The sequence below is a fragment of the Oncorhynchus nerka genome, linkage group LG2 (genome assembly GCF_034236695.1).
Source record: "Oncorhynchus nerka isolate Pitt River linkage group LG2, Oner_Uvic_2.0, whole genome shotgun sequence".
NCBI classification, from domain to species: Eukaryota; Metazoa; Chordata; class Actinopteri; order Salmoniformes; family Salmonidae; genus Oncorhynchus; species Oncorhynchus nerka.
This window is the reverse complement of record NC_088397.1, coordinates 88295949-88310513: the sequence shown is the minus strand read 5'-3', so window position 1 is coordinate 88310513 and position 14565 is coordinate 88295949. Positions and strand designations below refer to the sequence as shown.

At 42.3% G+C, this 14565-nt stretch overlaps 1 protein-coding gene across 1 annotated transcript in view; it reads left to right on the top strand.

The window, feature by feature from the left end:
• The first annotated feature begins 229 nt into the window (after nt 1-229).
• LOC115144256 (vesicle-associated membrane protein-associated protein B-like) overlaps nt 230-14565 on the top strand; it is a 36613-nt gene continuing 22277 nt past the window's right edge. Inside the window, exons 1-2 of the mRNA XM_029685154.2 lie at nt 230-524; nt 14146-14298. Coding sequence (XP_029541014.1) covers nt 467-524; nt 14146-14298 — 211 coding nt within the window. The 5' untranslated portion in view covers nt 230-466. The remainder of the gene's footprint in view (nt 525-14145; nt 14299-14565) is intronic.

Genomic DNA, 14565 nt, shown 5'->3' with positions numbered 1-14565 from the left:
ACTTGTCTGAAACTATACAGGATTAACAGGAATGCCATTATAGGTCGTTAGAAATGCATGATGTATGGCATTAATTATAAGCGGCCATAACACTGTGATAACATGATACATAAGAAGGTCCTGAGAAAGATTGATGACCATGAGACACCTGTCCCTCCCTCCCAGGCTTAGGTGTCCCAACTCCCAAGCTTTGCCCGGACTCCGTCTCGCATCACCTCTTCACTCCTCGTTGAGTGGCTATGCAGGGGCTGTGACGTTGCACAAAGCCTCTCTCTCACTCCTTTCTTGCTGCATCACAACCGCCGCTAGTAGCTCCCTGGCTATTTGCACTGACCGGGGGACAGGATAATCGCATAGCTAATTAGCATAATACTAACTCTAACGATAACACTAGCTAACATCACCACAACAGGAGTAATCTACGGAAACGGTTTACATTGAGCTATCCCCTTGGAACCGCTGGGTCATGGCCAGACAAGATCAGGTCCTGCTCTTGGAGCCACAGCACGAACTGAAATTCCGAGGTAAGATACTACTGAGGAGGGGAGGGCCCAACTCTGAAGGGAGGGGGGGAGCCATTTTTGTGAGTGGGGTAGTTAGTAACAGGCCCATTTAATAAGGAGGGGGCACACCATATGCCCATTAATTTGTAAAATAACAGTGAGCTAGGGAGGAGAATAATTTCAAACGACTGGTTGGCAGCGTACACAGCCTTTCCTGAACATTAACCAGTGCTTGCTAGCTAGCTAGCTATTCCTGCAGCTCCCTGACAAGTCTTTACTGCTAATAATGTCGAGTTGACCTTCTAGTAAGGTAACTAGTTAGCTGGTAGCTAGCCTAGTAACATCAGTTAGTGCATTACGTTTCAGGTGCATTGTGCAATATCGTTCCAGTAATTTAGGCGAGTCAGTCTGTTTATTATTGTGCCAGCTGTGTTTCAAGCACAATGTCAAAATACAATTACTGGTTGAATCGCAGCTATTATCGTTCATGCCCGACGACAATCATGTCAGTGTAATTTATGAGTTATCAATGAATAGCAGCTGATTGTCCCAACATGCATGTTGAAAGCATCATAGCTAACGTTAACTAATTTGTCTAGTTTGCTAGTTACTGTAATTAGCTAGCGGTTAGTCTAACCGCTAGCAAGATGGAACTGGGCATGAAATACTAGCTAACGTTAGCTATATTGCTATCTGGCGGTTCTTCTCATCAATTGGCAAGTGTTGTTCATGACCAGGTGTGGAAATCAGCAATATGGGTCAGGATACCATATGGACACTTTGTACTGGGCATCCTAAGAATTACAATGTGTCCAGTTAGTTAAATATTAATTTATTGACTCCACTCAATAGGCAACGTTCCCTGAAGCATTATCACAATGTGACTCTAGGCCATTTTTGAGATACAAAATAACAAATATCCTTTCATCAGTGTTTGTTGAATTATATATATAGGGTCTTTCCACAGTAATTTGAGATGCCCTATTGCCTTGTCAAGCCAATATAATCCATTGCTTAAAGGTGCAATGGATTATAATTCTAGTACCTCGCCGAATTTCAGTTTGTGACAAAACAAGCAACATATAGTGTAGAGAATCATTGTACCATATAAACCGCTGTGAAATATATTTTCAATAACCAAAAATATTGTATTTTCAGCTGTTCTAAAGCTGGTTTACAAAAATGAAAGTAAGCGATGCAAAAACTAAACTTAAGGGAAACATAAATAGAGCATAAAGAAAAGATCTACCACTTCTTAGACTTGCTTTCAATGAGAATGACAGATCTTTAACTCACATTTTATGTGAATTTGATTGGGTCCCAGAAAAAGTTAAAGCAGCTTTAAACTGCACTGCTTGTTGTGAAGGTAGCCATTTTGTTTGTCTTGGCTCATTGCAAACAAACTGAGCCCACTAATTGATAACTAGGAGAAATAGGTTTACCTCAAGGAAATCCCAAGCCACACAGACCAGTACAGGGGTTCCCAATCTGGGGTTTATGGGCTCCTGGAGATCCGCATGGGGCTTTCAGGTTATTCAGCAAAGTGACAGAAATAACTAAAATGTCAAGACTTCTGTTAGGTAAAATCACAATCAGGTATAAGCCTGATATTGTTATTTACGGGGCCTCAACATGAACAAGTTGGGGAACCCAGTGCTAGCATGCCTACAAAGTCATTGTCAATATAGAGCAGGAATGGGCAACTGGTGGCCCTTTTTGTAGGTCCGTGGATCAATTTCCCTCAAAATGTATATTATTTGTATTTTTCAAGGGGAGATATTCTACTAGAATAGGTGCAATTCTGAAATGTGGTTCTGCATCAGCACTTTTTCTCTCATTATGTTATCTCCTTATGAGATGAGTAATGCAACTTATGTAAACATTTATTCAAGTGGCATTATTAAAGTGACTAGTGATCCATTTATTAAAGTGGCCAGTGATTTCAAGTCTGTATGTAGGCAGCAGCCTCTCTGTGTTAGTGATGGCTGTTAAACAGTCTGATGGCCTTGAGATAGAAGCCGTTTTTCAGTCTCTCGGTACCAGCTTTGATGCACCTGTACTGACCTCACCTTTTGGGTGGTAACAGGGTGAACAGGCAGTGTCTCGGGTGGTGGTTGTCCTTGAAGATCTTTTTGGCTTTCCTGTGACATCGGGTGCTGTAGGTGTCCTGGAGGGCAGGTAGTTTGCCCCGGGTGATGCGTTGTGCAGGAGGGTCTTGCGGTTGTGGGCGGTGCAGTTGCATCAACAAAGCAGAGTGGGTGGACACCCTACACTATGTTACCATGAAATTATGGCCGTTTCGAGAACATTGCAACACATCTGAGCTAAACTATTGAAGCAGTTTTGAATGTCTATTAGTAGTGATGTTGTACTAATAGCCAAGTCGGGAGTAGTCGGAGGTTTGTAAACCAGTCATTTTCCATTGTTTGGTAACACCTAAATTACTAATTAAAGTCTTTGACTGGACAGATAATCAAATCACCTAACCTCTTAGACTAAAATTGCCCATTGAAAGGCAGGCCTGTGTTGACAACAAATCCAGCTGTGTTCCTTTCGGGTTCTTTATTAATCTCCTTATTCTTTATTAGTATCAATTTGGAACCGCACACTCAAGGTACACAGTCTTGCTCTTTCTCAATAACAAACCTTTCAGACGACACAACAGCATTAAATATTTTCTTCAGAACTCTCTTTTTGTGACTATTTTTTTTCTGCCAGTTGGAAAGCTGTTGTAGATAAGGTATAGGCTACAGTAGTTAGCTGCATGAGTCGTTTCATTGAACGATGTTTCACTAGTTGTGAGGGTTTAAAATTCGCCTCTTGTCTTGGCTCAGTGTGTGAAGGGAAGTGTCAGTTGCTATGGACATTTGCGAGCTGAAACCTTATCTTAGTCTATGTGCTAATTCACACTACGAGGCAGCTCACTTCCACATTTCCATCCACAATGCACCTTTGTTTCCCTCAAACACAAGGGTTTCCTCTACACCAGCTAGTAGGGCTGGGAATTGCCAGGGACCTCACAATACGATATTGTCACAATACTTAAGTGCCAATATGATATGTATTGCGATTCTCACGATTCTATATGTATTGCAATTCAATACTGCGATTTGATATCCCAAACATACAGTGGGGCAAAAAATTATTTAGTCAGCCACCAATTGTGCAAGTTCTCCCACTTAAAAAGATGAGAGAGGCCTGTAATTTTCGTCATAGGTACACTTCAACTATGACAGACAAAATTAGGGAAAAAATCCAGAAAATCACATTGTAGGATTTTTTATTTATTTATTTGCAAATTATGATGGAAAATAAGTATTTGGTCAATAACAAAAGTTTATCTCAATACTTATACTGTTATATACCCATTGTTGGCAATGACAGAGGTCAAACGTTTTCTGTAAGTCTTCACAAGGTTTTCACACACTGTTGCTGGTATTTTGGCCCATTCCTCCATGCAGATCTCCTCTAGAGTAGTGATGTTTTGGAGCTGTTGCTGGGCAACACGGACTTTCAACTCCCTCCAAAGATTTTCTATGGGGTTGAGATCTGGAGACTGGCTAGGCCACTCCAGGACCTTGAAATGCTTCTTACGAAGCCACTCCTTCGTTGCCCGGGCGGTGTGTTTGGATCATTGTCATGCTGAAAGACCCAGCCACGTTTCATCTTCAATGCCCTTGCTGATGGAAGGAGGTTTTCACTCAAAATCTCACGATACATGGCCCCATTCATTCTTTCCTTTACACGGATCAGTCGTCCTGGTCCCTTTGCAGAAAAACAGCCCCAAAGCATGATGTTTCCACCCCCATGCTTCACAGTAGGTATGGTGTTCTTTGGATGCAACTCAGCATTATTTGTCCTCCAAACACGACGAGTTGAGTTTTTACCAAAAAGTTATATCTTGGTTTCATCTGACCATATGACATTCTCCCAATCTTCTTCTGGATCATACAAATGCTCTCTAGCAAACTTTAGACGGGCCTGGACATGTACTGGCTTAAGCAGGGGGACACGTCTGGCACTGCAGGATTTGAGTCCCTGGTGGTGTAGTGTGTTACTGGTGGTAGGCTTTGTTACTTTGGTCCCAGCTATCTGCAGGTTACTAGGTCCCCCGTGGTTCTGGGATTTTTGCTCACCGTTCTTGTGATCATTTTGACCCCACGGGGTGAGATCTTGCGTGGAGCCCCAGATCGAGGGAGATTACCAGTGGTCTTGTATGTCTTCCATTTCCTAATAATTGCTCCCACAGTTGATTTCTTCAAACCAAGCTGCTTACCTATTGCAGATTCAGTCTTCCCAGCCTGGTGCAGGTCTACAATTTTGTTTCTGGTGTCCTTTGACAGCTCTTTGGTCTTGGCCATAGTGGAGTTTGGAGTGTGACTGTTCGAGGTTGTGGACAGGTGTCTTTTATACTGATAACAAGTTCAAAATCAAATCAAATCAAATCAAATTTATTTGTCACATACACATGGTTAGCAGATGTTAATGCGAGTGTAGCGAAATGCTTGTGCTTCTAGTTCCGACAATGCAGTGATAACCAACAAGTAATCTAACTAACAATTCCAAAACTACTGTCTTATACACAGTGTAAGGGGATAAGGAATATGTACATAAGGATATATGAATGAGTGATGGTACAGAGCAGCATACAGTAGATGGTATCGAGTACAGTATATACATATGAGATGAGTATGTAGACAAAGTAAACAAAGTGGCATAGTTAAAGTGGCTAGTGACATAAGAATGCAGTCGATGATCTAGAGTACAGTATATACATATGCATATGAGATGAATAGTGTAAGTAACATTATATAAGGTAGCATTGTTTAAAGTGGCTAGTGATATATTTACATCATTTCCCATCAATTCCCATTATTAAAGTGGCTGGAGTTGGGTCAGTGTCAATGACAGTGTGTTGGCAGCAGCCACTCAATGTTAGTGATTGCTGTTTAACAGTCTGATGGCCTTGAGATAGAAGCTGTTTTTCAGTCTCTCGGTCCCAGCTTTGATGCACCTGTACTGACCTCGCCTTCTGGATGATAGCGGGGTGAACAGGCAGTGGTTTGGGTGGTTGATGTCCTTGATGATCTTTATGGCCTTCCTGTAACATCGGGTGGTGTAGGTGTCCTGGAGGGCAGGTAGTTTGCCCCCGGTGATGCGTTGTGCAGACCTCACTACCCTCTGGAGAGCCTTACGGTTGAGGGCGGAGCAGTTGCCGTACCAGGCGGTGATACAGCCCGCCAGGATGCTCTCGATTGTGCATCTGTAGAAGTTTGTGAGTGCTTTTGGTGACAAGCCGAATTTCTTCAGCCTCCTGAGGTTGAAGAGGCGCTGCTGCGCCTTCTTCACGACGCTGTCAGTGTGAGTGGACCAATTCAGTTTGTCTGTGATGTGTATGCCGAGGAACTTAAAACTTGCTACCCTCTCCACTACTGATCCATCGATGTGGATAGGGGGGTGTTCCCTCTGCTGTTTCCTGAAGTCCACAATCATCTCCTTAGTTTTGTTGACGTTGAGTGTGAGGTTATTTTCCTGACACCACACTCCGAGGGCCCTCACCTCCTCCCTGTAGGCCGTCTCGTCGTTGTTGGTAATCAAGCCTACCACTGTTGTGTCGTCCGCAAACTTGATGATTGAGTTGGAGGCGTGCATGGCCACGCAGTCGTGGGTGAACAGGGAGTACAGGAGAGGGCTCAGAACGCACCCTTGTGGGGCCCCCGTGTTGAGGATCAGCGGGGAGGAGATGTTGTTGCCTACCCTCACCACCTGTGGGCGTTTAAACAGGTGCCATTAATACAGGTAACGAGTGGAGGACAGAGGAGCCTCTTAAAGAAGAAGTTACAGGTCTGTGAGAGCCAGAAATCTTGCTTGTTTGTAGGTGACCAAATACTTATTTTCCACCATAATTTGCAAATAAATAAATTAAAAATCCTACAATGTGATTTTCTGGAGAGAAAAAATGCTCATTTTGAAGTGTACCTATGATGAAAATTACAGGCCTCTCTCATCTTTTTAAGTGGGAGAACATGCACAATTGGTGGCTGACTAAATACTTTTTTGCCCCACTGTATTTGCTCACCATATGTCTACTGCAGAGGGTCAAGAGAGAGCCATGAGAACACACGTTTTGATCAGTCATGGAAATAAAAGTGCCGAAAACAAATTATCTTACTATTTATTTATTTTTGGGATGGAGAACTGAAGGAAAATAGTTTTGTTTCAGGTACAGCTGACTAGCACAAAAAATATATATTGCGGCAGGCCTATATCGTCCAAAAACATGTCCCAATATGTAACTGTATACATTTTTTTTACCCTCATCATTAAAGCAAGTAAGATGGTGTGTTTTATTTTGGTAGGCTGATATGGAAACTCTCAGATTTGTATTCTTTAATTTGCCCTCGATTCTCCCATGTTCTTTATTTTAGTGCAAAGTGTACACTTAGATCCTGTGGAATTTTTTAATGCCAGTTTGTAAATCCAGTACATCTGTATGTTGCTCAATGTCAAGTGGCCTAGCCCTCTCCTTCCTATCAAACTATTTTCACAAAGCCAACGTTGTAGCTGACCTGAGTCATTCTGTTGAGGCTACTGTTTTGTTGTCTGGTTAGTGAGCTCACCCGCTTAATGCAACCCGCATGATTACAAGTTGTGAAACAAAAGTAGTTTCATGTTGAGCAAGTCCACAACAGAGATGTGGATCTTCAGATGACTCTTCAGTGAAACAATTGGGGTGGTTTATTATCATTTAGAAATGACACTGGTATGTGTTGGGGCGGCAGCGTAGCCTAGTGGTTAGAGCGTTGGACTAGTAACCAAAGGTTCGAATCCCTGATCTGACAAGGTCCATCCTGGTAGTGAAGAAACCTAGGCTTATGAGTGTCTTAACAATGTGTCCGAAGATGTAGGCCGTTTCCCAAAACACCACGGCACGCAGAGAACGTTGGCTAAGTGCGTCAGCAAGACGAAGGCGCTGAATGTGGACCACAGGAAACGGATTCACATCGACGGGCTGTAGTGGAGTGGATAGAGAGCTTCAAGTGTCTGTGTCCACATCACTAAGGATCTATCATGGTCCACACACACCCTCGGGAGGCTGAAAAGATTTGGCATGGGCCCTCAGATCCTCAAAAAGTTATACAGGTGCACTATTGATAGCATCTTGACTAGCTGAGGGTAGTACATACCAGGCGGTGTCAGAGGAAGGCCCTAAAAAGTGCTGAAGACTTCAGCCACCCAAGTCATAGAGGGTGGTACCGATAGTCCGGGTAGCTGTTTGGTTAACTTTTTAACCACCTACATTGACAATTTTTGTACTAACTTTTTAAACTCGTCACAAACGTTGCTGCTACTGTTTATCACCTGTCCTGTTGCCTAGTTACTTCATTCCTAGTTGCATGTACGTACAGTGCCTTTAGAAAGTATTCATAACATTTTGTTGTGTTAGAGCCTGAATTCAAAATGTAGGGTACCATTATTTAATTCAATGTTAATAAATTAAATTAAAAGTCCAAACCCTATGTCTTTACCATAAATGGTTCACAATACTATTCACTCAGATAATTTAGCATGATTAAAGTGAATAGAATTTCGTTATGGCCACAGTAAAGTGGTTGCTGCTTAATAGAACTATCACTGCTCCACGGGCAGAATGGCGCTAGCTTTGAATGTCAACTGACAAGCTAGCTAGTGGCTGCAGGTTCCTGTGTGAGAACATGGGGTTTTTCTAAATTAATACATCCGCAGAATACAAAACAAAATTGGGTCTATATATTTATTAATTTACAAAGCTAACAGACTGTCTTCGGGGAAGATATACATTGAAACTCAATCTGTTCCCTTTATAATGCCATGGAAACACCCCCTCAACGTTGATTGACTGGGGTTAGAGGAATAGAAAGCCACAGATTTGCTGATTTAAAAATCACGAGGCCATCAAGTTTTTGAATCGTCCAAACTGTGGAAACAGCTCCCAAGTGTTACCACCTCCCAACGGCGAAAAATGGAAGATACAACCAAGAGTTTGTGCGGTTTAAACTAGCAACGGTCACAACAAACTAACGTTCTTATTTAATCAACGCTGTTAACTTCTTCTCTCTTCCGAGAGCTGGCCGCCCCGCCAAACTGAACAATCGGAGAAGGGCCTTGGTCAGAGAGGTGACCAAGAACCCGATGGTCATTCTGACTGAGCTCCAGAGTTCCTCTGTTTACAAAAAACTGTTTTTGCTTTATCATTATGGGGTATTGTGTGTAGAATGATGAGGGTGGAAAAAAACAACATTTTAATACATTTTAGAATAAGGCTGTAATGTAACAATGTGGAAAAGGTCAAGGGGTCTGAATATGCAAACATTCCAGTATTGGCGAAATAGATTTCAATTGATTAAACATTAAATTGATTTCATTATGATTGAAATATATGGGCCCATGTAGCCTATATCTTTTAATGCAGTCATCTCAGTTTTATTTTATTAAAGCATATGTTTATCCTTCACTTATTTATAACAATTGCAAAGACTTTGGCAACTTTGTATTTGTAGTCAACTTCATTCTGAAGAAGTCACAGAGACGATAAGATCTTAATTTTACATTTAGCTGAGATCTTTAATGAATAAAGTGATGCGGAAGGGCAAACAAGCATCTTACAACGCACTTAGCTGTTCTATGAGTGGTCTGAGGCAGTTGGTAAATAACGAGCGCTTTCAAGTGCAACTTCAGTAACAATGGCTTTTGGGAAACCGCTTGGAGATGTAACGATGCTTCTAATGATGAACTTAGCCTTAAAGATGCTTTTGGGAAACCAGGCCATGGTTGGTTGCAGGGACTTGAGGCTAGTAGTGTTCCTTCCATTCCCCTGGTGCCTCATGTCTTCTTGTTCTTCAAGGACAGCCATTAGCCTACCTTGACTAGACAATTAGAGATTATTAGAAGCAAATTGTAGGTAATTGGAGCCCTCAGTGATTCAAGGTATTCCACACAGTTTTGACCAAATGAAATAAACCTGTAAAAATATAGGCCTTTACGGCCCTCCCGAGTGGCGCTGCGGTCTAAGCACGCAGTGCTTGAGGCGTCACTACAGACCCGGGTTCGATCCCAGGCTGTGTCACAGCCGGCCGTGACCGGGAGATCCATGAGGTGGCACACAATTGGTCCAGCATCGTCCGGGTTAGGGGAGGGTTTGGCTGGCCAGGATGTCCCATCGTGCTCAAGCGACACCTTGTGGTGGGTCTGGGCGTCTGCAGTACTGTACAGTCTGCAGTACAGTATTTCCTCTGACACATTGGTGCAGCTGGCTTCCAGGTTATGCGAGCAGTGTGTCAAGAAGCAGTGCGGCTAGGCGGGGTCCTGTTTCAGAGGACGCTCTCAACCTTCGCCTCACCCGAGTCTGTACGGGAGTTGCAGCGATGGGACAAGACTGTAACTACCAATTTGGGAATCACGAAATTGGGGAGAAAAAGGGTTTAAAGTAAAATATATATAAATTTCAAAAACGTATACAAATATATTTGCACCACACCTGGTTGGTTGACCCTCACAGCCAGCTACGTCCTTCCCAATTCTCCTCCCCCAACCAGTAGTTTCCTATTTCCTCCAAACCCTGCTTTCCTTTAGATAGGTCTTCTAGGCCCAGGCTGTTGTATACGTTTAGGCTTCTTTTCTTATTGATAGGCCTAATAGGTTAAAAATACCAAATTATTGTCCCTGTGGCACTGAAGTCATTTATTTCCAGTTCCTCTAGAACAGGGTTTCTTAAACTTGGTCCTTGGGACCCCAAGTGGTGCACGTTTTGGTTTTTGCACTAGTACTACACATCTGATTCAAACAATAAATGAATCATCAAGCTTTGATCATTTGAATCAGCTGTGTAGTCTTTGGGCAAAAAACAAAAGGTTCACCCCTTGGGGTCACTGAGGACCGAGTTTGGGAAACGCTGCTCTAAGAAGGTCTATGCCTATGCCTTCTCCTCTTAGATGTTTTGTGAGCTGAACCTAGTAGGCTAAACTATACGTTTAATCTAGGCTGTCAGTTTAAAGGCCACTTTTTTTATAGTTCTGTAGAACGAGAGCCATTAGTGACAGTAATACTGGTAGCCAATCCTTTCTTTGAAGTGAAAGAAAACCTGCCCTCATATTAAGCCCACTCTGGTGTTTTAAAATAAAAAATGTTTAACAAACACTTGATTCACTACAACCGAGCAATTAATGGAACTGCACCTGGATATAGGGCCCAACGATATATGCTTTCATCTCATCTTCTAAATGGCATGTTATTATTATATTATTATATTTCTAAATTAGCCATGGCCTTAATTGCATCAGCTGCTCTACTTATTCAAAATGAGTAATAACAGCTAGTTTTCCCCTGACCACTCCCAAATTGCTATTTGCTGAGAAGCTATTTGTTTCTTTTTTTTACCATTTTAATTAAAAACAATCACAATAAGGTACTCAATTGTTACCCAGAAACTTGATTGAAATTTGATATTGAGATAGCAATGGACCTTTTAATAAAATCTTTTAATAAAACCATTTTTTTTTAACCTTTATTTAACTAGGCAAGTCAGTTAAGAACAAATTCTTATTTTCAATGACGGCCTAGGAACAGTGGATTAACTGCCTGTTCAGGGGCAGAACGACAGATTTGTACCTTGTCAGCTCGGGGGTTTGAACTTGCAACCTTCCGGTTACTAGTCCAACGCTCTAACCACTGGAACTCGCAAAAAAAAAATAACCTGTCATCTTCATATGTGTTGTAGCGTAGTCTGTTGTTACATCATTTGAGGTGTTTGTGTTGTGCCTGCCATCAATTGAGACACAGCATACTCTTGAATACAGGGTGGGTGTCATGTGAGTAAAATATTTGTTTAAACTTTCAAACGGTACCACAAAGATGGTTGGAGATCCACACATCAGAGAATATTGATTTAAGTGGGATTATCCAGTGTTATAAATTAGACTGTTAATCCTCCATAAGAACCCTATTGAAATAATAAATATAGATAATGGAATAGATATTCCCATTCAATTTGACATTCGACCGTGGATGGACCAACGGCCATGTTTCTCGTAGTAATTGTAAGTTAAAGTTTCAATTAAATGTATATGTCAATGGTGTACCAGCTAAATTGCAGTGGTCTGAAAGGATAGGCCCATTCTATGAATTATATATGATTGAAATGACAGCCACCCTGTATTCAGGAGAATGCTGTGTCTCAACCGATGGCTGGCACAACACAAACACCTAAGATGATATGAAAGAGTCTAAGCTACAGTACAACATATGTGAAAATTAGAAAAATCTAAGTTTACGCCTTTTTAGATCATTAACATTAAAGGTTAAAAAATGACTTTTTATTATTCTTTTTTTTTCAAGAAATCACAGAATAGTTTGACAACCCTGTTTGTAAGCTATAAAATTATATCAAATTCAACCGTTTGTCTCTTTCAGTGATGACGACATGGTGGGGTATGCAAAATGGGTCAACTTTGAGAACCTCCTGAGTGTTTTGGCATTCATGTCCAAAAAGTCCCTTTCTAACCACTTCTACCATGGGAAAAACATGTATGGAAGGTTTCATTCACATAAAAAATGGTGCAGTCAAAGGGATTTAAATCAGATGGAACGACCCCAGACTGAGGTTAGTAGAGGCAACTGTATTTTGGTTCAGGCTATAACCAAGTCTGGGGTTCTATTTTGGTGTTGGCACCTGACCTAATGTCTTTTGTGGGTCATTAACTAATACAGTTCATAGATGTCCCCACTCAAAAGCATAGCTCAAATGTAGGCCTCCTAAACCTTGGATTAGTATTCAGACTTGTTGTCCTTAGGATGTGTTCCTCTATGTTACGTAATGTGCATCGCCTTAAGCCTGATTTTTGTATTGTAACTTCCCTCTCTTTCTTCAAACCATTTCCTCATTCTGAAATGGCGATCCGGCACATGACAGACCTCCGCACATGCCTTTTGATGTGCTGATTCAGTAACATTCATTTGATTAGCTCACCATGTTTTCTCTACGTTTTGCACAGCTCTCACATGCATTAGTCTGTCTGCTTGTGGCAATTTTGTACACTCTCTTTCTTTCAGCGTTACCGACCATCAATCCCAGTGTTATGGAATGTGATAGCATTGTGATTGGAACCCCAGGTGATATAGAATGTGATAGCCTTGTGATTGGAATCCCAGGTGATATAGAATGTGATAGCCTTGTGATTGGAACCCCAGGTGATATAGAATGTGATAGCCTTGTGATTGGAACCCCAGGTGATATAGAATGTGATAGCTTTGTGATTGGAACCCCAGGGGGTATGGAATGGGATAGCCTGGAGATTGGAACCACAGGGGGTATGGAATGTGATAGCCTGGAGATTGGAACCACAGGGGGTATGGAATGTGATAGCCTGGAGATTGGAACCACAGGGGGTATGGAATGTGATAGCCTGGTGATTGGAACCACAGGGGGTATTGAATGTGATAGCCTGGTGATTGGAACCCCAGGTGATATAGAATGTGATAGCCTTGTGATTGGAACCCCAGGGGGTATGGAATGGGATAGCCTGGAGATTGGAACCACAGGGGGTATGGAATGTGATAGCCTGGTGATTGGAACCCAGGGGTATGGAAGGGAACCACAGGGGGTATTGAATGTGATGGAACCACTTGTGATTGGATTGGAACCCCAGGTGATATAGAATGTGATAGCCTTGTGATTGGAACCCCAGGGGGTATGGAATGGGATAGCCTGGAGATTGGAACCACAGGGGGTATGGAATGTGATAGCCTGGTGATTGGAACCCCAGGGGGTATTGAATGTAATAGCCTGGTGATTGGAACCCCAGGGGGTATTGAATGTGATAGCCTTGTGATTGGAACCCCAGGGGGTATGGAATGGGATAGCCTGGAGATTGGAACCACAGGGGGTATGGAATGTGATAGCCTGGTGATTGGAACCCCAGGGGGTATTGAATGTGATAGCCTTGTGATTGGAACCACAGGGGGTATGGAATGTGATAGCCTGGTGATTGGAACCCCAGGGGGTATGGAATAGGATAGTCTGGTGATTGGAACCCCAGGTGTCTGTAACCCTGCCTGGCGGTCTTCAGCATAGGTTTTAAAAGTAGACTAACTGATTTGTCGCTAAGCCCGTCTCTCATTGTCTCAAAGCAAGTAGTTGTGAATCATGACCCCTTTGGGAAAATCCAGATTTGTATTGTGTTGTTGTTCATTTCTTTAATCAGGAAGTTGCCCAACTGTGTACAATGATGTCATTATTGAATCTAACTTTTTAAAGGGCCAATCGGCAATTGAAACAATAACAAAGTCCATCCCTTCCTCTGGTAAACAGCTTATATTTTGGGTTCTGATGACAGTGTATCTATGCTCATGAGGCATTAATTACTATGTTATTTTCTTCAAGAATCAATGGGTACATCATTAATTTAAGTCCAAACATTTATGTAGCAACTGCAGATTGTCCCTTTTAGGCCCACCTCTGTAAAGCCTGTTGTCTGTGAAGTCACCTATTGTCGGTCTAAATCCCAGTATATATTTAGGTTTGATTAAAAAATAATAAGAAGAAAAAGATGGAGGCTCCAGCTTCTCTAACCCTTTTCCTTTTTGGGACCTTGTTCTCCCTCTACAGGTCCCTTCTCGGATGTGGTCAACACCACCCTAAAGCTCGCCAACCCTACAGACAGGAATGTGTGCTTCAAAGTCAAGACGACGGCCCCACGCCGTTACTGCGTCCGGCCGAACAGCGGCGTCCTCGACGCCGGCACCTCAATCAACGTCTCAGGTAGGCCTAAGTATCATATTGTGTATCTCATCGCAAAAATCCAGAAACTTTCCCAATGTTCCCAGGTTTTTCAGAAATCCTTGTTGGAGGAATTGAGTGTGGATTGCAGTCTCTCCTTCTCCGTAGACTGTTTTCAATGTAAGGAAACAAATATGCACCTTAGAGACTGCTGCCCCATGAGCACTGGTCACTTTAATAATGTTTACAGTGTATTTGGAATCTATTCATTCCCCTCTCTCCACATTTTGTTACGTTGCAGCCTTATTC